Below are 27685 nucleotides of genomic sequence, written 5' to 3' on the forward strand. Positions count from 1 at the left end.
CGTTGTCGGGGCGGGACCGGGAGTGGATGGCGGCGGCAGCGGCGGCTGGTGGGGGGGAGAAAGCAGCACCCGGAAGGGAAGCGCGCCAGGCTCCCCGCGCGGCAGGTGAGGATGGGAAGCGAAGGAGACCCGGGCGGGAAGAAGGAAGGGCAGCTCCTCCTCGCCGAGGGAGGCAGCGGGAGGAATCGGGACCCGGAGGGGATGCGAAGCTGGAGGAGGCGGGGCTCTTCGGGGTGGGGGCGGCTTGGCTTTCAAGCACCCCCACCCCATCCCCGAGGGATTGGGCTCCCCCACCGAACGCCGGTGGTTCCTCCGAGCATGTGCAGAGTGCCGTCCTGCCCAACCGCAGCCAGAAGCAGCCAGCTCGTTCTCGGCCGTGCCTGACGCTTTGCGACCGCGGCGAGGAAAGGAAAGTTTCGTGTTCTCTCCTTCTCCTTGCGCATTGCCCTCAGGAATCCCTCGAGGAGCTTTGATTTTTTTTTCCAGGATTAAAGATGGGCTTTTTAGCTGGGAGGCAGCTCTCAGTCGGTGATGCATGAGGCCCTTGATCTCAGGGTGAAGGGTTCAAGTCAAAGAATCCCGCGCCGCGGGGGTTGGACTAGATGACCCCCCGAGGTCCCTTCCAACTCTGCAGTTCTGCGATTGGTGCAGTGGGTCAACGTGTCTGGCTGTTGGGGGTTTGAGGCTACCCAGGGACCGCTGTGGGCTGCATTCCTGAGTTGCAAGGGGGTTGGACTAGATGACCCCCGAAACCCCCTCCGGCTCTGCAGTTCTGTGATTCTTGTTTTAGAAATGTCTGGCGCCAAGGAAAGCGACCACTGAGCTTAGAATTGGCTAGTTAAGCTTGAGGGTTACAAAAAATTCAGGAGACATTTGGATCAGGGATGCATGAAGTGAAGAGCCATCTTGCCATTCCTTTGTGCCTTATGCCACTCCTGGCAAATAGGTTGCCTGCTTGTTGGTGTGCTCAACTTGAAGGACTGTTGAGAAACAAATTTATTACTATTGTGCATCGAGTTCTTTGGACACTCAGATGGCCTGGATTCTAGTAACTTGTACTTTGGCAAGCGAGGAACATGGGAGACATGGCAGTTAATTAGAAACAACAGCAACTCCTCTATGGTTTTATTTAACAAATTTATGCTAGTTTGTTGCAAGCCAGGAGCATGTAGCCCAGGGGTGTAGGTAGGTAAGGAACTGGATTTTGAGGGAAAATTTGAATCTTAACACTGGGAAAGATGCAATGAAAAATGACTGCCATTCCTTGCATATGAAAAAGACATAAACAGCCAAAACTCCCAGAATTACTACACTTGTATTAATTCAGTTTATACTGTACCTAAGGATTAATGGCACATTTGTCCAAATCTTAGGAGAAGTGCAGTGTGGTCTCACTGAGCTTTACTCTCGAGAAAATATGTATAGGTGTATAGGATTGCAGCCTAAAGTTGCTATGTGTACTTCTCCAGTTGGCACCTATCACTATATTATACAAAGAGAAAATATGGAGTGACATTTACACAATGAAAACCTTGTATGTACTATTTATGAATAAAGAGAGGGAAACGATTCCATTTACTCTTGCCACAGAGAGTTGGACACAGGAACTCCTAAGTCAATATCAAACTCTTGCTTCTCTGTGTGTGCACAGTAACAGCTAATCTGTGGAGTAATGTAAACCTATGAGGCCCAGAATTTCCTGTGCATCAGGATTCTGGTTTTGCGCTCTTCCTTATTTGATATCTGAATAGCAACCATCTAATCACACCTTTGTGTATTGTGTCAGGGAATTTCTATTTGGCAGGGAGGAGTAGAGGAGGCTGAAAATGTATCACATGTTTTACAGGTTACAGCCTGACTCTCTACATTGCCTCTTCGAAAGGTTTTCCCACAGTTAGGTTGTACTATTTCCAGAAGTATTAAAAGCACGGTGAAACAGGTTTCTCATATCCTCCCTGGTAATTGAAATTTGGTGGCGGGGGGAGACAGTGATCTTGGAAAGTATCCTAAAATATCTGTGTCTTTGTAGAATTACTATTGAAGGGAAACTGGAGGATTAATAAATTGAATTTGATTTTTGATTGTTGAGCAAGAACTAGAAAACATAACAGGAGGGCGAAAGAGGATGTCAATTGGGAGATAAGAAATAACTCGGTGGCTTACAAAAGGAAGGCAGTGGTACGGTTAAAAAAAGGGTGAGGTAGACAGAGGGCATATTGGGATCTACTGGCAAATTGTGTGAGTTGCAGTAGATCTGCATGGGTTTCCAATTCCCGATTGTTTAACGATAGCAACAGCAAAATGACATTTCCAGCTCAATTAGATTGCTGAAATGAAGAAAAGTTGTAGTAACTAGGAGTGGACTCTGTTGCAAAAGAAAGTAATCTCTTTTCTAGTAGTCCTATGTATGCAAACAACCGTTTTATGTCTCTTGCACCTAACTCTGTTTGGTAATCTTTTGATTCTAGGAAGAGACAAAATAGATTCAGCAAGCCTGAACTCTGCCCAACTCTGAGTTGAAAGTCAAGCTAATAATTGCCTACAAATGTTAGTACCACTGCTACTGTCATCAGTCTTTGAAAAACACATCTACCTTTGCCAAGTGCTTTGTTGAAATAACTATGGATGAGGTTGCATCACAGCTTAAGCTGTGTGAGATTTGCGTCACACCTTGAAATGGGTGAAATACCCTTTTCTGCTTTGAGCAGTGAATAAATCTTTATTTTCATGGCTGGTGAGGTGCTTTTTAGATAGTCGTCGTGAGTATTACTACTGCTGGAAGCGTGCATTGATGTGATGTTTTGGACCACAACTTCCATCCTCTTGAAATTTAGCTTAGGTAGTATGGAACAAAGAGGTTAGGCAATAGCAAGTAGAACAGGAAAACTGAGGGTTTCCTTCACATTCCTTCACAAATCCTGCTTTTCTGCTTGAAAAATTGCTCAAGGCACTTAACAATTGTGTTTGCGTGTTTTTAAGTGATTATACAACTTTTTTTTAAAAAAAAATACACAATTGAAACAGATAGGCAGCAGGGCAGATAAACAAGCCAAACATAACAGAATAATAAACTTGACTAGATTTCTTCTACCTTCACACTATGAGACTGGAACATCAGTCTTAATTTAATAAAAAAAAATGCATTCTGGTTCAGGAGAAGCTTTTGAAATAATTAAATAAGTGAAGGGTTCTGTTCTCAAAGAAATTGATACCCCCCCCCCCCGATTTTTTATGGCCTGCTTCAACAACTTTTGACAATGTGAAGGGGAAAGTTGTAATTCTCTGCAAAGTACCGGTACTTGCGAATGAGGTCTGACGTTGGAAATACTGAACTAGAGAGAGGTTTGGACAAACAGAACTATGTTTACATTGATGGGTGTAGACCATGGGTAGGCAAACTAAGGCCCGGGGGCCAGATCCGGCCCAATCGCCTTCTAAATCCGGCCCGCGGATGGTCTGGGAATCAGCCTGTTTTTACATGAGTAGATTGTGCCCTTTTATTTAAAATGTATCTCTGAGTTTTTTTGTAGGGCCTGCCTGGTGTTTTTACATGAGTAGAAAGTGTGCTTCTATTTAAAATGCATCTTTGGGCTATTTGTGGGGCTTAGGAACTCGTTCATATTTTTTTTCAATATATAATCTGGCCCCCCACAAGGTCTGAGGGACAGTGGACCGGACCCCTACTGAAAAAGTTTGCTGACCCCTGGTGTAGGCCAATGTAGTTGGTGCATGTGCTGACTAGCCTTTATTCATACCCCGAAGCATTGTGAGGAATTTAAATGGTGGCTCCAAGCTGCCCCGAGGTTGGGGCAAAGTTTTTCAACCTTTTTTGGGTCCACAGCTCCCTTGACCAACTACATTCCTTCTGCAACACCCCTGTGGGGCTCAGGAGCTCAGTTACGTCACCCCTTGCCTGCAGAGCCAGAAGCCCCCTCACCCCTTTTCAAATGCCCTCCCTTGTAGAGTGTTCCCTCAGCCTCCTCTCTTCTCCCCTCTCACTGGGAGTCCTCTGGGCAGCCACTGCTGCCGCCCCTGGTCTCTGAGCTGCCCCCCCCCCCGCCCCAAAGAGAGGCGCCTCCTCACACTGCCCCACAGGGGCCTGAAAAGCACCCCCTGGCCAGCCCCAGGGACACCATTCACCTGGGGAGCTTGTAGTCAGGGCTGCAGCAACAAACAGCCTCGCAAGCCTTTGGGAGGCAGAGATGTGAGGGGGCATCAGAGGAAGGGAGGGAAGGAAAGAGGGACAGAGACCAGGGTTGCCCGCAGCACCCCTGATCATCATTCAAGGCACCCCAGGGTGCCACAGCACCCTGGTTGAAAACCACTGGGTTAGGGGAACACTGCTGATACAGCTCACCACTAGGTAACTCCATTGGGGGCTGGTGAGTGTTCAACTGATGTAGGAGGGGCCCAGGAGCTGAAACTATGCCAAAGACCCAATCAATGCTTCAGCCAGCCCAGATTTAGCCTATTATTGTAAGGTGGGCAAACACATGCACCACACTCACAGTAGTAGTAGTAGTAGTAGTAGTAGTAATAATAATAATAATAATAATTTTATTTATATCCCACCCTCCCCAGCCAAAGCAGGGCTCAGAGCGGCTAATAACATTAAAATAATACAGCATTCTAAAATCAATTCAGTACCTTTATGTTCAAGGTTTTATCTTCTATTCTGAATAACCACAGTTCCTATTTTAATTCCTAATGCCTCTATTCCATAAGGCTTAAATGTTCATAGTGCAATCCTATGCATGTCTGCTCAGGAATAGGTTCTGTTGAGTTCAGTAGGACTAGCCATAAGTGTGTTCAAGGCTGCAGGCTTTCAGCCTTAGTTTTCTAAAAGTCTCCCTTGGCTAATTTGTTCTGTTGCCCAGTAGTTTCTACAAATAGGAAGATTTCCAGTGTAAAACCCCTGTGTTAAAACCTGAGCCCATTGCTTTTTGCCATCATATCCGCCTCCTCAAAAAACCATTGGTAAAGTATTTCTTACATTGTTTTTGACAAGGTTATAGATATTTAATATTTACCCCCAAAATTATACTGCTGAATATAATAAAAATGCACCACATCCTCTGCTGCTCAGCAAAACTCCATTCATTTTGGTCTTTCATGTACCATGCACTGTTCTAAAGGAGCAAATAAGGTTATCAACCTGCGTCTTAGAAACATTTTGTAGTTGTCCATTTCCACAGACACATAGCAGGGTTAAACCTTATGTTGAAAGTTTCTATGTTCGCAAATGTTTAGCATATATAAAGTGCTTTGTGGAATTCAGTCTCTGTTTTGAAGATCTTTAGTCTGAGATTTCTTATCTAGAGGAAACACGATATTTAAATAAATATCCCTAAACGGGCTGTGCTTTGCAGCGTGCTTAACAGTGAGTGGTTTATTGTTTCAGTGGAACGCGTAGCATATTGCTAGTTACACAATTTCTGACACGTCACTTGTCTTAAAGGCGGTGTTAGGTACAGCATAGCATCAAAAGTGCTTTTCTGTGTGCAAGGTACTTAAGTGTCCACATGAGGAATCGGTCTTTTGGAGTCACCTCTTGACTTAGAAAAACGTTTTCCCTACAAGAAAATGAAATCATTTTGCATATGCTACAAAGCTTGGTGTTTGCTGAAGAAGAATGACAGCAAGCAAAATTGGCATATAGCAAGCTGATGCTACACAAAGCTTGGAAATCGAGTGCTTTCTTCTAAGACTGCTTTGGAAGAAAATGTGGCATGGAACTTAACAACTGATACCTGATGGGTCGTTCTTCTCCAGCAAGGTTGACTGAATAATTCTATGTGCCTAACATTTCAGTTTTTGAAATGGCAGAAAATGGAGAGAAGATTATACTTGAAGTTAGTATATCTCTATGGTTTTTTGGTTTTTTAAACCATTTTCTACCGTATATGTTTTTATTAAGAATGCTCTTAAGAAAATACATAACAGTGCTGAATATGTTGGGGGTTTTCTTGTTGGCTGAACTCTTAATGGGGGTGAGGATCCAAAGAGCGACTTCTGGTATGCCAAAGGAATTAGGTATGTCAAAGAAATCTTTGCCCCCTCCTTCAAACAATAGATGTGTATGCTATATTGCAAACTACTTTTGGAATTCCCCATAGTTTCAAAAGTGGTTTGTATGTGGCATAGTTGTTTTTCTCTTTGATTACCATAAGCCCAAAATCTACTTGAACATGCAGAATTAGTCCTGAGCCATTTAAGGCTTTATAGGTCAAAAGCAGCACTTTGAATTGGGCCCAGAGACTAATTGGTAGCCAGTGCAGTCGAACCAGGATCGATGTACTATGCTCAAACTGTCTTGCTCCGATGAGCAACCTGGCCGCTGAATTCTACACCACCTGAAGTTTCCGAACCATCTTCAGAGGCAGCCCTACGTATAACGCATTGCAGTAATCTAACCTTGAGGTTATCAGAGCATAGACAACAGTAGTTGGGCTATCCCTATCCAGATAAGGGCGTAGCTGGGCCACCAGCCGAAGCTGGTTTGACATAAAAGTTGAGAAACTTGTCATTCAGGAGAAACAGCTATCTGTCTTCTGTTAGACTTGTTTATTAGGCCATAGTTAGCAGTTCGTATGTTAAGGTTGTTCATGAAAATTTAAATCGGTATTTCTTTCTGGCTTATATTTTGTTTAGTTGTTCAGATGTTATACAAATATAAAATGCGTGCAGGAGAATTTTAAGAGCAGTTAGACGCGTTCTTTTCACTTCCAAGACATTTGTGCAAAACTCAAAATGCTGGTCAATGTGAAATACATCTGTCTTTGAATTGAAATGTTACAAATGTACAAATTCATTTATGCCTTGCGCCATCCCAGAATGTCAGGATACCTTACGATATTGTAACTCCTTCTTCCTGTGGGCTTATTCCTATCTTATTCCCTTACAGCTATTTCTTCTAATCCCTGAACAGTTTTTTTAAAAAAACCACAGATAATCGTTCTCATTCCCTTTTGTCCTTGTCAAATTAGCATTTCTTCACCTAAGTTGCCATAAGCAACTCATACAATTTCATGAAATAACGCTTTCTGAGCTCTCCCGCTTTCATTTGATACTGAAATCAAGGCTGGGTCTGTTCCCAAATCATCCTCTTCTTGGGTACCAGGCATCCATTAGGTTCCTAAATGTGGCATCATCTACAATAGAAAAGGTGTAAAGGAAAGGTTAAATTGGTCACAGATGCATTGGAAAGTCACCTAGCTGTAAACTTCCTTCCTTCCTTTTAGTCTTAGTGACAGCTACTACCACTTTGTGCTATAATCCTCTATCCAAAACTTTGGTTTTCAGTTCCAAATCCACATTGCTCTGGAAAACTCAAGACAAGAACCCATCAGATATTTTTCTCTGAAATGTCATTGGGAAATAAGTATTGTGGGACGTTAAGTTCACATTTGATTAAGACTGCAGTATTCAGTTGATAGATATATTAATCAGTTTAAAAAAAAAACTTTTGGTCAAGCAAAAAGTTGCTGGTTATCTGGCCAGCAGATTGAAAAAAACTTTATTATTTTAATATATGCTTGGAAAAGGAATAGTATTGGGTGCCATCCTAAAATAACATTTTTGTGTGTTTCCTAAAGTGCCACAGTAGTAGTATACTGAGTTTCACATATATATCTCAAATCAATTTACAAAACCTAGTAAAAACCATTAAGAACAGTGTAAGAAAATAAGAAAAGATGAATTTAAAAAACAATACAAAACAGACACCCCTGGCAGAGATCTGTTCAGCCAACTGGGAAAGCTTGTGGGAGCAAAAAGGCATTTTAATTGCTTCCGGAAAGTATAAATAGTGGGAGGCATTTATCGCATCTGGGATTTCTTCTCTAAGGAGGCTATTCAGCATCCTTGACTGGCTAGCAGATAATAGGAGCTTGCTGAAGAGGTAGAACCTGGCCTTTTGATGCCTTCATAATTTCCTGCCCTCCGAGCCAGTGTGGACAGGACAGGGTGAGGGGTTGAACAGCTTGGGCGAACATCTATTATTATTATTATTATTATTATTATTATTATTATTATTATTATTTTATTAAATTTGTATAGGCCTTCAGCCATAGATCACAGGGCAGTTTGCAACATAAAAATACAATTGGAAAACAGACAAACAAAATGCATAATAAAAAATAAGAGCAAAAATAAACTGGTAATCCCCACTCTAACGCATATTTAAGGGTATCGTATTTTAACCAGCCAAAATCGTCTCAGGCCTTCTCCTAAGGCTGTCATAGATTCCCATACACCCACCCCACTGCTGATAAGAGGCCATTGGAGAACGCACAGAGGAACATTTTTTGCAAGCCCCAGACCCTCCAAGTGTCCTTATTTTCTAGGGACAGATCTGGATTTAACAGAAGCCATCCAGGTTTCTGATTTGATCCTGGAATGTTCCGCTTTTCCTTAGGATGTCTCTATTTCCATCGGAGAAATGTTGGAGGCTGTGAATTTATGCGACCCTCCACACACCCAAGCCAAGGAGATAAGTCACTAGAAGACATCTGAAAGCAGCTCTGTAAAGGGACGTTTAAAAATGTTTTTTTTTCTAGGTTTTTTATATTTGTTGGAAGCCACCCACAGTGGCTGGGGCAACCCAGTCAATTGGGTGGGGTATAATAATAATAATAATAATAATAATAATAATAATAATATACCCCGCCCATCTGGCTGGGCCTCCCCAGCCACTCTAGGCGGCTTGCAACAAAATACTAAAATACAGTAATGCATCAAACATTAAAAGCTTCCCTAAACAGGGCTGCCATCAGATGTCTTCTAAAATAATGTCCTTATTTTCATCGGAGAAACGTTGGAGGGAATGCTGCCCTCTTGAGAGCGGAGGAGCTACACAAGTCCAGTGAGCTCCCTGCTCTTCCCCTTCCTGTCTTGGGGGCAGAGAAGGAGGAAGCTGAGAAGGCTGTCTTCCCTGTCAAAATGGCACCCAGCAGCAACCAGCCCCTTAGAGAGCGTTGAAGGCTTTGTACCCAGAGAGGCTCTTCTTTCCTGACTTTTATTTTTTCTTACTTTGGCATCATTGCAAAAGCAGCGTTGCAGCTCATGCCAGCTATCCCCTCCATAGAGGCAGAGCAGGCACCAGCGTCCTCTGCTGAGCATCTCTCTCATCCTCTTACGAGAGGCAGTCCTGGACCGTGGCAAGAGGGAAGCACCATGGCGCCTAGCCTGGGAGGGACCAGTGCAATGGAGGTTAGCAAGTCCCCGTTTCCCACCTCTCCTGGTGGCAAGCAACTTCTCCTCTCTATTATGGGGTAAAGAGCTGGAATGGGGTAAGAGCCAAATGGCCTGACGGAGGAACGAGCAAAGCTGAGATAGATGGCAGCTTCTCTTTCCACGCTCCGAGTTTCTTTCCATGAAGGTTTTATTGAGGGTTAATAAGTAGCTAAAAGGTAAAGGTACCGCTGACCATTAGGTCCAGTCATGACCGACTCTGGGGTTGCAGCGCTCATCTCGCTTTATTGGCCAAGGGAGCCGGCGTACAGCTTCCGGGTCATGTGGCCAGCATGACTAAGCCGCTTCTGGTGAACCAGAGCAGCGCATGGAAATGCTGTTTACCTTCCCGCCGGAGCGGTACCTATTTTATCTACTTGCACTTGAGGTGCTTTTGAACTGATAGGTTGGCAGGAGCAGGGACCAAGCAATAGGAGCTCACCCCGTGACTGGGATTCGAACCGCCGACCTTTTGATCGGCAAGTCCTAGGCTCTGTGGTTTAACCGACAGCGCCACCCGCAGGCCTCCCAAAAAGCTTGTCACCCACACACGCCCACAATATCCTGAAAACTGGCCTTTCTCTTCTTCTCAGACATATGTAGACACTCTCAAGCCCAGAAGACTTTCTTCATCATCATCATCATAAAATTTTATTTATATCCCGCCCTCCCCAGCCGAAGCCGGGCTCAGAGCGGCTAACAACAATGAGAAAAGTTTGATAAGATGTCGGGGTGGGGAATTGTAAGGGCCAAACAAAATTGTTATTTTAAATATAAATTTGAGAAACTGATTTGCTGAGTGATTGCCCCCATGTTGGAGGCTAACTTCATGCGATGTTAACCATATAATTAGTTATATAATAACTTCCTGTGGCTTTATGGTATGGCTTTATGTTGCTGTAAACTGCTTTGTTATATATATATTTATGATACAGCAGTATACAATTTAAAAAAAAGAAATACATAAATACCTTTATGAGGGCCAACGAAAATGTCACAACATTTTGGCAAGCTTGCTCTTTGTAAGGTGAAAAAAGCTGGTTTAATGTCAAGTGAAGGATGTCAGCTGGAGACAAAATAAGAAAGGAAGCGGTATGGGAGGGGAAATTATGGACATATGTTGGCAACAGGAGCAGGAAACCTGATTTTAAGAAATTGTATTAAATTTAAGTAATTTGGTTTGATTTGTTATAATTTGGAAAAATAATTAAAATAATTAAAACCTTTTGGCAAGCTGTGAGTTCTGCACAACTCTTCATCAAACATGAATGGGGGAGGGTGGAATGAGAAAAGTTTTTTTGGGTTTTTTAAGTACAAAAACAATGTGATATTAGAGCCATAAGGTCAGAGGTGTAGGCTCTGTTTTAGATAGAGATGGCAGCCAGAATAAGTTTCTCTCAGGTGCTACACCCCAAAAAGCAATAGCTCTCTATTGTGGGATGATAAATCCTGACATGTAACCCAGATCTGCCCTGTACCTTAAACAAAACAATCAGATTCCAAGATAAGTAGAAAGCAGAAGTAAAGAAAAACAGGGGCGTCTTTATCTTGGTGAAATTAGAGATTAAGTTTGAATAATGTACTAGTTAAGAGAGAAGCAAAATAGTGCAGTATAACCTAGTTGCTGATGGAGATGTAACCCTCAAAAGTCAAAGTGTTTGTATCCTGAATAAGGGATAAGAGGGTTGTGTCCAACTAAATTCTATTCAAATCAGACCCATTGAAATGAATTGGGAGTGGGTTCCTTTTATGATCTGATCATGCAGTTGTAACACCAGCTAATTGGCACTGAAGGCAACCAAGTTAGTGCTTCTGGCCTTCCAGGACAGTATCGCAGGTCTTTTCATTCCTTTGTGTACCATGTCTCCAAAGGCCTGCGTTGATCCCCAGAGAAACTTAAATTTTGTTCTGCTGCAACAGGACGCCAGCAAGGTCATTGTCAAAGTATAGATGCCTTTGACAACTTTTCAAGTAATCTGTAGAAGTTACCTCAGCAGACTGAGGGGCCTATTTGGCGAGCCTGAGAGTGGATTCCTCTCCCTCATTGATTCCAGAAGATTAAATTTGGAGATAGCTGTCCATGGCCCCCAGCCTGGCTCTGACAATTTGTAGAGCTTTCCTGTGTATTAAGGGCACGATGCAACTCTTGTGCAACCCTAATAAAGTCTACATTTGGGGGGAGAGTACGCTCCAAAGTCTGCTTTATTAACAGTATGCTCCTATTAGTATGGAACTACATGAGACAACGTCAGGCCCAAATATTCATGCACACACAGCACTCTAGTAAAGTTGTATGTCAGACCCTCAAAGTGTCCCTATTTTCCAGGGACAGTCCTGGATTTACAGAAGTTTTCTAATTTGATCCTGGAATGTCCCACTTTTCCTTAGGACATCCTTATGGAGGGTATGGTTATGTGCCCCCCCCCCAAGCGATAAGTAACTTTACAACCTTTAGAAGATATCTGAAGGTAGCCCTGTATAGAGATTTTTTTTAAAAAAAAAAAGTTTAATGTTTTATTTTGTTTTCGTATATGTTGGAAGCCTCCCAAAGTGGCTGGGGCAACCCAGTCAGATGGGTGGGGTATGATGATACTACTACTACTACTACTACTACTACAGATGATTGATGATGGAATAAGGTAAAGGTAAAGGGACCCCTGACCATTAGGTCCAGTCGTGGCCGACTCTGGGGTTGCGACGCTCATCTCGCTTTATTGGCCGAGGGAGCCGGCGTACAGCTTCCGGGTCATGTGGCCAGCATGACTAAGCCGCTTCTGGTGAACCAGAGCAGCGCATGGAAATGCCATTTACCTTCCCGCCGGAGCGGTACCTATTTATCTACTTGCACTTGATGTGCTTTCGAACTGCTAGGTTGGCAGGAGCAGGGACTGAGCAACGGGAGCTCACCCCATCATGGAGATTCGAACCGCTGACCTTCTGATCGGCAAGTCCTAGGCTCTGTGGTTTAACCCACAGCGTCACCCGCGTCCCTGATGATGGAATAGGGCATCTGTATTTTCAGTGGAGAAATGTTGGAGGGTATGGTATGTGTGTAAATGTGACTTCCAGTGGGGGAAGGAGAGGCGCTGAAACCTTCAGATACAGAAGAATAGCCGCCAGCTCTTGAAAAATCATGATGAAATTCTAAAGGTTTGTAAAAGAGTAGGTTGGAGTTGCTTTTTACACAGTTCTGACTTTCTAATCAGCTTTTGCTATGCCCCATTTTCAAATGGGGAACCTGTGGCCAGACCAATGTTCTTGGACTACAACTCACACCAGTCCCATAGGGAAGGATGATGGGAACTGTAGTCTAGGTTCCCTATTCCTGCTTTGACATTCAGTGCTTGGTCTTTTCCAAGCAGTGGAATTCTTCACTGCCACACAGACTGTTTTATTCCAGCAGGCTTTGTATTAGCATTGGCATTTGAAGTGGACTCTGTTACTTCCTTGCTGTGCTACTTTGATTGTTTTATTGCATGATGAATGTTGTTGGCTGCACTGAATACTGCTTTAGTAAGTGGAAGGGCAGGTTATAAATAAGAATCACCCATCTGTTAGTTAATTTGTAAAATAAACCTCCCATGTAACATGGGGTGGTTTTTTAACTACCTGCTGATTTGTGAGTATATAGTTTAAGAAGCCACATTTGTTTTTCTTAACTGTCTTCAAAATGCTTCCTGCTTTTGAGTAGCTTGAAGTTTTAATTGGGAATTGACAGGCGGCTCAAAGAAAAGCCCAGTGAGCAATAGTCCTTAAAGCAAGTGGCAACAGCCAAAGTACGCAAAAACAAGGTATTGTTCTGTTGCATTGGCTCAGCGCTGCCACTATAGACCATTTGTTCTACCTGTAATGCAGTTGCTTCATTTTAAAAAACTTGGTTCGTTACTCCTTGACTTCAGAGACTTCTTTTTGTACTGAAAGCAATTCCTAAACAGGCTTCAATATATTATTTTACTCAGTAATCCCTGTTTTACATTGGATATATATGTTTTCTTTTCTCCCCCCCCCCCCCAGGAAAGTGATAGTCAAGCTATGTCTACCAACTTAAAATACCTTTCCTTGGGGATTTTGGTCTTCCAGACAACTAGCTTGGTTTTGACTATGCGGTATTCAAGGACACTGAAAGAAGAAGGACCTCGTTATCTATCTTCGACTGCAGTGGTTATTGCTGAGCTTTTGAAGATCACGGCGTGTATTTTGTTGGTTTACAAAGACAGCAGTAGGTGTCTGATATATGTTTGTTTGTTTGTTTGTTTGTTTATTATGAGGGGGTTAATACTTTTTTCAATACAAGGTGGGACCTTTAGCAAAATATTGCATTGTATCCTCCCTCCAAAATGAAATGTTCCTGTTCAGTGTTGCAAGAACTCGTCTTCCTAAAAAATAAAATTCCACTCTTCTTCCCACACCTACCTGTCTTTTGTTTTCCCCAACTGTATTCCTCAGTTACTGAGCATGCTCAGACCTCATTGGGCTGGGGTTTTTTTTGGGGGGGAGCAGCAGTTTGACCTCTTAATCTTGTTTGTGCGTGTGTAAAAAAAATAAAAAATTCCACGTCTTGTAAACTCAGGTTTTCCCATCCACAATTATAATCTTCTTGTTTCTTGGTGGTCCTGTTTTTGCTACAATTCTGTTGCCACTCACCACCTGAATTAACTATTAGAAATGTACGGAATTGTATTTTGGACACAGCAACAACTTCTTCGTTTTGCTGCCAGTGTTCCTAGTGCTGAAGAGACGAGTTAGATGTCTTCATCAGCAGGAACTAGATATTGCTATATCTTAATCGGGACAAACCATTGTCAGCTTTGCACAGTTATGCAGTGAAGACGCTGCGGTAAACCCATTGTTGTAAATGGACATTAACTACATAGCTATGCAAATTTTTGCTTAGGAATGTCATGTTTAAAAGCAAAGCTCTAAAGGTTTTTAGCAAAAAAGCTCGTTATAATTAATAGGCCACACTAATCTGTTTTTAAACTTACAAAGAATTTATTATCCTCTCTTTTTGCATAGAGTGCAATTTACGATCTCTGAACAGAGTGTTGCATGATGAAATCCTTAATAAGCCTATGGAGACACTTAAACTGGCTATTCCTTCTGGGATTTACACACTACAGAATAATCTCCTGTATGTTGCCTTGTCAAACCTAGATGCAGCCACTTACCAGGTATGGTATGCTTTTGAGGAGTTTGCTGTTGGTTGGTTGGTTGGTTGGTTTTTAAAATTGTGCACACAAATAATGTGTCATTAATCAAAAGTCATCTTGATTTGGTCTTTTCAGGTCACGTATCAGCTGAAAATTCTTACCACTGCGTTATTTTCTGTGTCCATGCTCAGTAAGAAATTAGGTGTGTATCAATGGCTTTCATTAGTGATTTTGATGGCTGGAGTTGCATTTGTACAGGTAAATATTAACATAAACATACTCCTGAATATTAAAAGTGTAGATCTTATTTGCTTTACTACTTAATACCTGGAGTAGTATCCAGTGCTTTCCCCCCAAATAAATAAATAAATAAATAAAGGTTAGGGGTACTTTCATTATCCTACTCATATTAAAATACTACCCCTCAATGAGGCCAAACGTTGATTCACAAAATGTTTAGGGGTATGCGTACCCCTGCTTCTCCCCAGAAAAAAAGCACTGGTAGTATCCAACGAAGGACTTTTGGCTTCACAGTGGAATATCCCTTCCTTCTCTCCCTCTGTGCCCCCTAAATCTGTTCTGGGAGGACTATTTTTTTATTGATATGTATAAATGAGAGTTCTTAACCCGAGGTACTATTTCTGGGTTAGCGGAGTCTGTAACCTGAAGCGTCTGTAACCCAAGGTACCACTGTACAAGACACAAAATCATAGCCCCAGTAAAATATCAAAGAAGATCCAAGAGACTTTAAAACATTTAAATATTTGGGCACTTGCTTGGTAATAAATGTATTGGTACATTCTAGGAACATTTTCAGAAGGGTGTTTTAAGATTGGCCAGGAAAGAGTCTCATAATAAGATATATTGTGTGTTCTCTATTCTGCTGATATAAACTGTTGTAAAAGAACACATTAAGGATAGTTCTGACACGTTGCCTACAGACTGCATCCCACTACTAATAATGTTTCTTTCTGGGATCATGCACATTTTCACAGTCTTCCTAAGCCAACGTTTGGCTTGGCATGTTGTGTGAAGCAGATCAGCTTGGTTGCAATGAAGCTGGGCAAACTCTGTGTTCGTGTCACAAAATCCATAATTGGATATTAAATGGCAAAAGAGGAATAAAGAAATAGAACACAATTGCAATCAGTTCTTTTGTCAATAAACATCCCTCCCTGGATCTCTGCTTGTGATTCATTCATCAAATATACCTTAAGGGTGCACTGAACTCCTGATTAATTGAACATTGATAAGCAGGTGGTGATGCTGCAGAGCAACATGGGCCAAATGTTCACAACTTTTTGGGCACTGTTTAATAATCTTGTTATTTTGGAAGGAAGTAGCAGAATAAATACTGTCCTAAACATATTTCACGTGTTCAATTTATGAATGCTGCTCTGGGATACGATCCCAAGATATAGGCCATGTCACCAGTAAATGTACCTAGTTCTTTAGGGGCACCACTTACAAAACATAGAATTCAGTGCTCCCAGTGTTGAAAATCTGTTGAAGGACTTGCTGGATTAGTTGTTTTATTATTAGTAGTAGTATTAGTATTATTCCCTGCACATCGGGCTGGGGTTCCTCAGCAACTCTGGGCGGCTTACAGCATATATAAAACATAGTAAAACATCAAACATTAAAAACATCCCAATACAGGACTGGCTTCAGATATCTTCTAAAATTTGTGTAGTTTTTTTATCTCCTTGACATCTGAAGGGAGGGCATTCCACAGGGAGGGTGCCACTACTGAGAAGGCCCTCTGCCTGGTTAGATAACACAAAAACAGCATTTAATAAAATAGTAAACCTGAGAAACCCCAAAATGCTTCAGAAGACTGGGTTAAGAACTAGATGTTTTTATTAGCATGCATTACAGCACAATTCTGTTTGTGTTTGTTTGGAAACATGGCTCTCTGTATTCAGTAAGGCTTAGTCTCAGGTAAACATGCTTAACCTTGCAAATGTGCAGCCCAGTCCAAAGCATGTTTTCTCGGAAGTCACAATTAAGTGTCCACAGGGTTGCAACCTTGAACTACCAGCACATGCACACATATGAGAGTTTGTCTCATTGAGATACGTGGGACTGGCTTCTGCATAAACATTAGGGCAGCCTGAATATGTTTAGAACCACAAACCTAGAGGTTGCCCAAACAAAATGGTGGGCATTAATTTGGGTGGAAATATTTATATTTCTTAAATGTGAAGGACTATGCCTAGGCATGGGACGCGGGTGGTGCTGTGGGTTAAACCACAGAGCCTAGGACTTGCCGATCAGAAAGTCGGCGGTTCGAATCCCCGCAATAGGGTGAGCTCCTGTTGTTTGGTCCCTGCTCCTGCCAACCTAGCAGTTCGAAAGCACATCAAAGTGCAAGTAGATAAATAGGTATCACTCTGGCGGGAAGGTAAACGGCGTTTCTGGGCACTGCTCTGGTTCGCCAGAAGTGGCTTAATCATGACCCGGAAGTTGTACTCCGGCTCCCTCGGCCAATAAAGCGAGATGAGTGCCGCAACCTCAGAGTTGGTCATGACTCGACCTAATAGTCAGGGGTCCCTTTACCTTTACCTTTACGCCTAGGCATGCAACTTTTAAAGGGAATTATTAAAAACCCAATTCTATTGTCAGTACAGTTTGATTCACTGCAAACTTGGAATGCCATCAATAGCTGCTCATGGGTATAAAGATGTATATAAGGACTAAACAAGCGCTGGATGAGAAATGTTTCTGGTATTTCATTGCCTCTTTTTGCTTCTTGCCAGCAAGAACAAAGCACAAGCTTCTGCGCTATGTTAAATTATATTTGGCAACTTGCTGTACGATTTTAATATACATGTTTTATTTTGCTTGTTTCCTTAGTGGCCATCAGATTCACAAGAAGCAGCCACTAAAGAACTCTCAGCAGGATCACAGTTTGTGGGCCTGATGGCAGTACTTATAGCCTGCTTTTCAAGCGGATTTGCTGGAGTGTATTTTGAGAAAATCTTGAAAGAAACAAAACAGTCAGTATGGATCAGGAACATTCAGCTGGGTGAGTCTTGTTTCGAGAAAAAGACAGAACGGAGATTCAGATTTCCAGCAGAATCTAATCGGAGTACCTCAACATGCTTTTGTGTAATTAAATTGTTACAGAAGCATATGCCAAATTTGCCATTAACTTTGCTAACAGGAACTCTAAACGCTGCATCCTGTTCGGAATACAATTGTTGTTCATTTAACATCTGAGTCAGCTTGTTTTGTTTGATTTGATATCATCTAATGGCTGCTAAATACGGTAGCTGAGATCCAAACCACAGTGCAACTAAAATTCTCTTTTAGGGGATTTTTTAATGCTTTGTCATTTTCCACGAGGGTCCTCTGTTTAAAGATTCAAAAGTCAAACACTCCGTCTGAAGTGTCGCAAGTTCACGGGCAAACCTAAGATAAGACTTTGGATCCTGGCTCATGTATTGTACTAGAACTAGATTAAATTTGACTGCATGTTTCCAATTTAAAGCATAATCCTAATGTGGCAGTTATTTATACTATGCCTTTATTTTGAAAATAAACTGGGTATATTATGTATCCTGCAAACATTTTCTTGATGAATACTTAAATCCCTCCCCCCATGTCTGTAATAGAATTGTGTAATAAAAACACGCATGAATTCCTTTTGTTTAAAACAAAATATATCATTTCTCAACAACTGATTACAGGATTATGTACTGCCATTTTAAAAATATGATTGCATGTATATTTGTAGAGATATATTATGAACCTGTAGAAAAGCTCCTCTCCAGTTCATAGGTTAGATCTGAATTGACTGTACAATTGTGCTATGAGACCTCATGTTAGCAGTTGAATCCATCCTTATTAATTTTGCTAATTGCCTTTCTCCTAAATGCACTCAAGGCAGCATTGAAAAATCCAGTATTGGTTACACAGTAAAATAACAATAAGAGTAAAATGTAACTGCCAATTTTTTTTAAAGCACAGGAAAGTAGAAATGCATTTACAGTATGATTGCATCTTACAAGGTGGTTTGGTTCCAAGGGTTCAGAGGACACAGAAAATAAGTATATATTGAAATCCTTGGAATTGTCCCCACACGAGCATCCCTGGCATTTTGGAGCCCATGCACCGAGATACCGTATTTTTCCTCCCATAGGACGCTGCATCCCATAGGACGCACCTAAGGGTTTTTTTTGGGGGGGGGGGGAATAAAGGGGAAAAAAATTTCCTTTATTTCCCCCCCCAAAACCAGGTCAGGGAAACCAAACCAGGTCGCGGAACAGCGGGATGGCGGCGCTGCGCCTCCCTGCTGTCCCCCAAGCTTGTGGGGCTGGCCGATGTCTGCCCGAAGTGCGGGGCGCTCTGCTTCAGCGCGCCCCATGCTCCGTGCAGCAGGCTGCTATCCGCAGCCTAGGGAGCCCTGCGGGAACTCCCGCAGGGCTCCCCAGGCTGCAGATATCTGCCCGGTGCAAGGGGCGCTCTGCTTCAGGACGCCCTGCATGCCGGGTGGCAGGCTGCTATCCGCAGCCTAGGGAGCCCTGCGGGAACTCCCGTGGGCTCCCCAGGCTTGCTGATAGCTTGCTGAAGCCTGGAGAGCGAGAGGGGTCAGTGCGCACCAACCCCTCTCGCTCTCCAAGCTTCAGCGAAAGCCTGCATTCGCCCCATAGGACACACACAGATTCCCCCTTCATTTTTGGGGGGGGAAGTGCGTCCTATAGGGCGAAAATACGGTAATTTTAAAGCAGAGGCTCATATTTTTATTCTGTTTATTTATTTTAAACTGTATACGCCAGTTTTCTTCACAAGCAACAATTGGCGCACCACTTTCCTGTAACAAATTGCTCCCAAAGCAAATAATAATAATAATAATAATAATAATAATAATAATACCCTGCCCATCTCGCTGGGGTTCTCCAGCCACTCTGGGCAGCTTCCAACAAAGATTAAAAATACATTAAAACACCAGTCATTAAAAACTTTCCTAAACAGGGCTGCCTTCAGATGTCTTCTAAACGTCAGATAGTTGTTTATCTCTTTGACATACGATGGGAGGGCGTTCCACAGGGCGGGCGCCACTACCAAGAAGGCCCTCTGCCTGGTTCCCTGTAACTTCACTTCTTGCAGTGAGGGAACTGCTAGAAGGCCCTCAGCGCTGGACCTCAGTGTCTGGGCAGACTGATGGGGGTGAAGACGCTCCTTCGTGTATATAAAACAGAAAAGCAATGATTGATAAAATAGTTTGCAGGTAATAAAAATGCAAAAACGTAGGCTCAAAATGAAGAACTCGTAACTTCAGATCAAAATAGCCTTTTTAAAAGGGGAAACTCTTAAAAGTGACAGACTCACAAATTAAAAGCTTGCTTTAATAAATACATTTTCAAATCTAAGGGGAAAGACATTCCTTTTGACAGATATGCTGTGAGCATGTTGTTTAGGGCTTTAAATATCATAATATCCTGCTCCGGGTGGGCGCCAGTTTCAACCATCACAGGCTGAACACCATGCCCAGGGTGGCGAGCAGTCATGTTCCAGTGGCCAGCTGGCATAGATTCCATGGCCAGCCACATTGCAGGGCAGAACAGCCCACCAAGTCTAAAGCTCAAACTGCCCAATCATGGGCAATCAATAGGGTGACGCTTGGTTGGTGGACCTGTGCGAGAGAGTTCCCACTCTGGTCTGGTGGCTAAGGATAAAAGGATAAAAAAATCATAACAAAGGCCTTGAACAGGAGAGGCAGCCAGTTTACTTTTTACCTATGACCAGCACCTGCCAGTAAACAGACAGAGCTTTATACTAGTTGCAAGCACCAAGACATGATTCGGGATTCCCTACGTGGAGCACATTAATTGACACAGGAGGGGACCAACCTGCTTTTCTACATGCAAGTGAATTAAGAGAGTTTCTTCTTTTATTTTTGCTGTTCATTTCACTGTGCTTTAAAAAATCTGTCTCGGTCTTTTTTAGGATTTTTTGGCAGCATATTTGGCTTGATGGGCGTGTACATTTATGATGGGGAACTTGTATCGAAGAATGGATTTTTTCAAGGTTACAACCAGCTCACCTGGATAGTCGTCGTTCTGCAGGTAATGCATCCAGAGTTACATTTTATTCAAAAACCAGCAGAACATATTCTCTCGCAGGATAAACATGTCAGTTTTCTGGGATAAGTACCACTGCTTCTTATTGAGGAGGGTCAGTTATCTTTATTCAGTTCAATTACTAGTTTAAAATACTTTGACTTATTAAAAAGCACACACCCCATTAATCAGACATTATTTTTCCTAAATTAAAATATACATATGATGGCAAATTCCACCACCAAATCATACTTCTAACACAAAGCATAATGTCTCTTCTAAGGCAGTGCAGGTGTCATCTTATAATAGTTTCATTTTTTACTTCAGATTATTCATAGTCAGATTTAATTGACAAAACCCCAATTAATCAACTAAGTTCTCTTCAGTCAGTTGACAGCCCTATTATTAATGTGATATAATTTTGAACTTCCTCACCCTACTCATGGGTAGGCAAACTAAGGCCCGAGGGCCGGATGCGGCCCAATTGCCTTCTAAATTCGGCCTGCAGACAGTCTGGGGATCAGTGTGTTTTTACATGAGTAGAATGTGTCCTTTAATTTAAAATGCATCTCTGGGTTATTTGTGGGGCCTGCCTGGTGTTTTTACATGAGCAGAATGTGTGCTTTTATTTAAAATGCATCTCTGGGTTATTTGTGGAGCATTTCTCCCCCAAAATATAGTCCGGCCCCCCACAAGGTCTGAGGGACAGTGGACTGGCCCCCAGCTAAAAAAGTTTGCTGACCCCTGCCCTACATGTTAGTGTTACAAATACCTATTTAATGCAATACTTACAAAAGCCATAGGGGAGGTGCTGTCTTTGAAGACAGTCTTCCATTTTCTTTGCATAGTAAGGAAGGCCTCTCCTTAGAAGTTTTCAGATATGATGACAACTTGCTTTTCAATGTTTTGTCAGGCACTTGGAGGCCTTGTTATAGCTGCTGTTATAAAATATGCAGACAACATTTTAAAAGGATTTGCAACATCTTTGTCTATTATACTGTCAACATTAATCTCATACTTCTGGCTGCAAGATTTTGTCCCTACAAGGTAAGAGTACGTTATATAAATAACCTGAAATTTGCGTCTCAACTGATTTTAAGTAACTTTAACTGCTTAGGTTAGTATGCACTCTAAATACTTTGCAATAGGATGCAGCCTTTGTATTTTATCGTGGAGAATGGTGGTTGTCATGCGGATTACAAAATATAGATTCTAGTCGGAGTCTATCAAAGGTTATAAAATTCACATTTATGGTCGCTTGTGTCACTATTTCAGTACCTTTTCACATGCTTCTTTCTGACTGACTCAGTTTTTACGCCTGAATTGCACTGATTTACTTCATTAAACTGACTACACTGTTCTTAGTGTTAAGCTAGACATAAACTGTGCAGTTCTTGAGTAGCCTGGTGATGCACATTTTTTAAAAGTTAAGACCGAATTGCTGGGGACATGAGTCTTATCATGACCACAGCCTTCAGGGGAGATATAACCCTTCTCTCTCCAGCAACATGACAAACCCCCTGCTCCTTCAAATGTCACAACTCATTTCCCTCCGTGTTGCGATTCCAATAAAAATTGCTCCCCCAGTTTATTATTAATTAATTTGTTTTTTTGAAAAAGAAAAACTCCAAGCATGGCTGTTAACCATGCAACTGAAATAACTTTTAATTTGGCCATTAATTTGAGAGGGTTTATTCTGAGCCAAACATACTACTTTTCGTTTCCACTAAGATCAACATATGCAAAGAGTAATGGTCACAGTGTTTTACTTTTCAGGGAAGGAAATATGAAATTACGGCATTTTAGACTACTTCCATATTAATCTAGACTCAAATATTTTTCAGAGTGATTCTTTGAAATAGGTGGCATATATCTTTATGTAAAACCATATTATGAATTTGTGTCCCCACCCCCAAAAAAAACTTCATTGTGAGTTTCATTGAATACAGAGGAACTTGATTACAAGTACGTATGGTTCAGATAGCAACTGTAAAACATTTAAAAGAGCTCTACCTCTTTCCCCCTCAAAAAAATAATAATCTCTGTATCTGCTGATCCTAATTTTGTTTAGTGTTTAAATCTGAGGTGCTATCTGCAAGATCTACAATAACTAAAGTTACAGTTCAACCAGAAGCCCATTATTAATAGCTCAAACATTAACTCAGATAAGGAAAATGATCAAATTCAGTATGCCAGAGTGCAAAACATCTAGCTGAGTCAGCTTTGGTTTGCTACTAATTTTCACTGCTATAACATTTAAGTAACACAGTCATACCTTGGTTCTCGAACAGAATGTGTTTTGGGAGTCCGCATCCTGCAGCCAATCAGAAGCTGTGGAAGCCATGCTGGACGTTCGGCTTCCGAAAATCATTCGAAAACTGAAACACTCACTTCTGTTTTTTTATTGTTCGGGAGCCGAAACGTATGAGTTCCAAGGCGTTTGGCAACCAAGGTATGACTGTACAGTGGTACCTCAGGTTAAGAACTTAATTCGTTCTGGAAGTCTGTTCTTAACCTGAAACTGTTCTTAACCTGAAGCACCACTTTAGCTAATGGCCTCCTGCTGCTGCCGTGCCGCCAGAGCATGATTTCTGTTCTCATCATGAAGCAGAGTTCTTAACCCGAGGTACTATTTCTGGGTTAGCGGAGTCTGTAACCTGAAGCATATGTAACCTAAAGTGTATGTAACCCGAGGTACTACTGTATATATTTTTGAAGCCACTATTCACCATCTGTTGTTGGACTAATGTTGGGCATCCTGAGTTCTAATTCAGTACATATTCAGGTATCAGTTTTTGCCTGGCAATTGTAATCAAACTGTAAATGAACTAAACAACTAAACTAAACAGTGGGTGGGTGTTTTTCAGAAAGTTTAATGGGGATTAGACACCCAAATGGCATGCCCATTTAAAGCCCTCCAAAGCCTCACCCAGCAGGGTCAACAATGAATAGGCTTTTATTGATGGAGCTTGCTGCCCATGTATCTGCTCCAAATTCCATGGTCCACTCACATCTTGTGCAGAGTCTTTTCTACTGCTGACCTGTGCCAGTTCTGTTCATCACATGTGAAACGCTCAGTTTGATGTCATTCAGCATGAGCAAGTCAGAGTCCTGTTTTTCCTGGTGGAAAAGCAGTTCCTTCAGCAAAAGTGTTTTTGTGAAAACCTCTTTGGGGATTTTTGCAAGCCCCGAATCAGTGACTTCGTCTGCTTGTATGACTATCACTGGCGTGTCAGTATTTCTGTGTAGAGAACTGCTATGGCAACCAAACTGCTGCGCTACCCTTACAAGCATACAATATTGGCTCCCGTTTATGATGGAGGAAGGAAGATTTTGGGCCTAAAGTTTCTTGCTGCTCAGCTGCAATTTCATGTGCTCTAGCACAGCCTTCAGGTAAGAACAGGGGCGATCGACACGTTACACAATCTGGTAGAATGAAGAAAAGATCTATCATCTCCTTTAGAATGGGAGCCAGGGAACAAGGAGGGCACTATTGATAGTGCGCCTGCAACGGTTTCCCTTGTTTGACACTCAGGATTGTAGCTCAGTAACAGAGTAGTACATCCTTTTGATGCAATAATCTCTATTACAGTCCTTGATGGTGTAACGTGTCGATCACCCCTGTTCTTACCTGAAGGCTGTGCTACAGCACATGAAATTGCAGCTGAGCAGCAAGAAACTTTAGGCCAGAAATCTTCCTTCCTCCATCATAAACAGGAGCCAATATTGTACAGTGGTACCTCGGGTTACATACACTTCCGATTACATACGCTTCAGGCTACAGACTCCACTAACCCATAAATATTACCTCCGGTTAAGAACTTTGCTTCAGGATGAGAACAGAAATCGTGCTCCAGCAGCGCGGCGGCAGTGGGAGTCTCCATTAGCTAAAGTGGTGCTTCAGGTTAAGAACAGTTTCAGGTTAAGAACGGACCTCCGGAACGAATTAAGTACTTAACCCGAGGTACCACTGTATGCTTGTAAGGATAACGCAGCAGTTTTGTTGCCATAGCAGTTCTCTACACAGAAATACTGACACGCCAGTGATAGTCATACAAGCAGACAAAGTCACTGATTTGGGGCTTGCAAAAATCCCCAATCCTCAGAGGTTTTCACAAAAACACTTTTGCTGAAGGAACTTCTTTTCCACCAGGAAAAGCAGGACTCAGACTTGCTCGCACTGAATGACATCAGATTGAGCTTTTCAGGTGGGATTCGGAAAAACCATTTATACCATTTATAAAACTCTTCTACTGCCAGTCATTGATTGAGCTGGACGAGCCAACAGTTTGATTTTCCATTGAGCAGCTTCTTATGTTCCCAAGTTGAACATAAGTTGATTAGAATCTTTCCTTTCCTTATTTGCATACTTTTAAGAGAGAATATTAAAACACCAGCAGTGCGTTCAGTCAGAAACGGAAGAAAACTATTTAACTCCAGTAGAAGTATCTTAGAGCAGGTACATACTTGCTTGAATTTTGAAAGCCCACTCTTTTGATAGCCACAATTTTTTGATAACCTGAATTTTGATGCACACTTTTTCAGCCATTTTGAACCCTGCAGCCTACATATTGGACTTCTCAGTCTAAGCCACTGTCTTCCATGCCTGTGGAAGTGTCCAAAGCAAAACAATGGCTTTTTTGTCCAATTCTCTCTCAGACAACATCATGAGACTTTAACAGTAACCATTTGCAAGCTGGGAAGTTCTGTCGTGTTGCCGTGCCAAAGTCTCATATTTGCTCACTGCATCTATTTAATAAGGCGCTATTTTATCACTTTTATTTTATTGTTCCAGTTCCTTTGCAGACCTCTGTATGTGTCCTGGTGTTTCATTATATGACCAGGCTAAGAGACAAGCCAGATATCTGCTTGTAAAAAGAATGGGGAAATGGGAAAAGCAAAACTAATGAACATTTTGGCCATAAAATAAATACATTTAAGTAAATGATATCTAGTTTATGAATGTATATGGTCTTAAGTCTCTCCCCCCCCCCCTCTTTTTCACTTTCAGTGTTTTTTTCCTTGGAGCCGTTCTTGTAATAGCTGCTACATTCCTATACGGTTATGATCCAAAGCCTGCAGGGAATCCTATTAAAGCATAGCAGAATCTTCAGTGTCAGCCCTTTTTTTTTTTTGCAAAAACTGTGCATTAAGGACCTCAAAATAATTATATGGAGGACCACCAAGCACTGGAATGGAAGAGTTTACATGGTATCTGAAGAATGACAACATATTAAAATAATGGTTTATGGGAGACCAAACTACAGAAAGACAGAAAACAGTATGTACCTCTGGAAACGAAGGAAGTCCTAGAACAAAACTTGAAGGGAACACGTTGCACCTAATACCTACAATTAGAAATGCTTCCTGCTTGAACTCTGAGGTTAAATCAGAATTATTTACTGTATTTGACAGCTGCAGAAATGCCCTATGCACTCTTCTTGCAAGAGCACATGACATTTGTTGAATCATACCTTTTTTCTTTTCTTTTTTGCAAATTGACTGTTTCATCTTAGTATGCTTTTTTTTAACTTGCTGTATATTTGTAATGATCAAATCAAAGTGAAATAAGACTTGGTGCAACCATGGTGTTTCTGATTTGGTTTCCGATTTAAACCCCTGCAAAGGAAGATTGAATCGTTCTCATTTCAGACATTTTATATATTTTATATAGAAAGCTGTACAAGTAAACAGAAATTTGTGTTGGGAAACATATCTATACACATTTCTAATGGTCACGAGAAACTTTTTTGATAAGATTCCCGGAGAGGAAGGATTTGAATCCACAAATAATAAAAAGGATTAATCAGAAGTGTTGTAGGGATCAGGTCACAACGTTTGCTGCTGCAGCACTACCATTGAGTCTGACCAAAGGCTTCGTAAAAACAAATCGAAGAGGCATAGCTACTGTGCTTTTATTCAACAAAAGGCTATGATAGAGTGCCAGAGCTGGCACCAGATATGGATGTGTGTGTTCAAAGAGCAAATCCTTTTTATATAAAGATATAAAAGCAAAAAAAAAATCTTGTAATTACCTTACAGTGCATTTCATTGCTTCAAAATTTAATCTGAAAATATTTTAAAATTATTTTTAAAATTAGTCATGGAAATGGTTAAAGGTATTATCGTTCCTTTTGGAGCCATGGTGATATATCATGTGAAAATACTGTATTATATTACAGAGCTTTAAAAAACACACACACACACACAAGCAAGAATTATGTAACTGAGAGTGGTTTTTGTCCAGTCTTGTGAAGAATACATGCTAACTGTATTAATATTGATAACATTATTGTGCAATGAGTATAGGGCATCATTTTTCCTGGTACGAGAGATTGCCAAAGAACCTTCTTTGCTTCATCCTGGAATAGCTGGGCAAACTTTCTTGGAACACTTGTTACGGCTTAATATTGTGGGCAAATCTGGTATTAAACTGCTTACGGTAACATATCAAAAGTAATGAAATGTCTACAAAACACCCCACTTACACATCTGTGTAACAACCATGGTTCTTCTTGCCTTCTGCCCCAACATGTTTCTAATAATAATAATAATTTATTAATTAATAATAATTTATTATTTATACCCCGCCCATCTGGCTGGGTTTTCCTAGCCACTCTGGGCAGCTTCCAACAAAAGATTAAAAATACATTAAAACATCAGTCATTAAAAACTTCCCTAAACAGGGCTGCCTTCGGATGTCTTCTAAACATCAGATAGTTGTTTATTTCTTTGACATCTGATGGGAGGGCGTTCCACAGATGTCAAAGAAATAAATGAATGTTTCTGTGATGCTGCTAGGAGTCTCAGAGCACTCTTGTGATTCTCACAGCTACAATGCTATGGGTTCTTTGTGGGGAGCTATGAGTTACGTTAATTTAATGTTCCTTTGCTCCAGAATTAGTCTACTAAAATATTTCAGAGCATAATCCCATGCATTTCTGCTCAGGTGCAAGTTCCCATTACATTCAGTGGGACTTTCTCCCAGGTTAAGTGTGTATGGGATTGAAATCTCAATGACTATGTGAATCAAGCAGTCCGTTAAGTCAAACCTAATAAAAGTGTCGGGTTAATGCACAACTAACTTTCTTTTTTACGGCAAAGAATTAATTTACAAACGGTGCATTAATGATCGCTTTTCTGCAGCGTTTCCACTGGTAACGTCTCAAAGTGAAAGTAATTTATATTCTATTCCAGCCATTGGCATTAGCAAAGAAATAAAGTGTTTATGAAAACAAA

The 27685-nt window shown here is 41.5% G+C and overlaps 1 protein-coding gene across 3 annotated transcripts; it reads left to right on the forward strand.

Moving 5' to 3' along the window:
• Positions 1–27685, forward strand: SLC35A3 (solute carrier family 35 member A3). Of its 3 annotated transcripts, none has more exons than XM_083743490.1 (8): positions 1–105; positions 13246–13450; positions 14248–14402; positions 14517–14639; positions 17238–17409; positions 20334–20452; positions 21360–21493; positions 25458–27685. In XM_083743490.1, exons 2-8 carry the CDS (start codon positions 13264–13266, stop codon positions 25546–25548), a joined length of 981 nt encoding a protein of 326 aa, XP_083599616.1. In that variant the 5' UTR covers positions 1–105; positions 13246–13263; the 3' UTR covers positions 25549–27685. The 3 variants fall into 3 exon arrangements, with proteins under 3 accessions (XP_083599616.1, XP_083599617.1, XP_083599618.1); XM_083743491.1 differs by lacking the exon at positions 1–105 and adding an exon at positions 5435–5852; XM_083743492.1 differs by lacking the exon at positions 1–105 and adding an exon at positions 6012–6033.

This window comes from Podarcis gaigeae, assembly GCF_964106915.1.
Source record: "Podarcis gaigeae genome assembly, chromosome: 6".
Lineage (NCBI taxonomy): Eukaryota > Metazoa > Chordata > Lepidosauria > Squamata > Lacertidae > Podarcis > Podarcis gaigeae.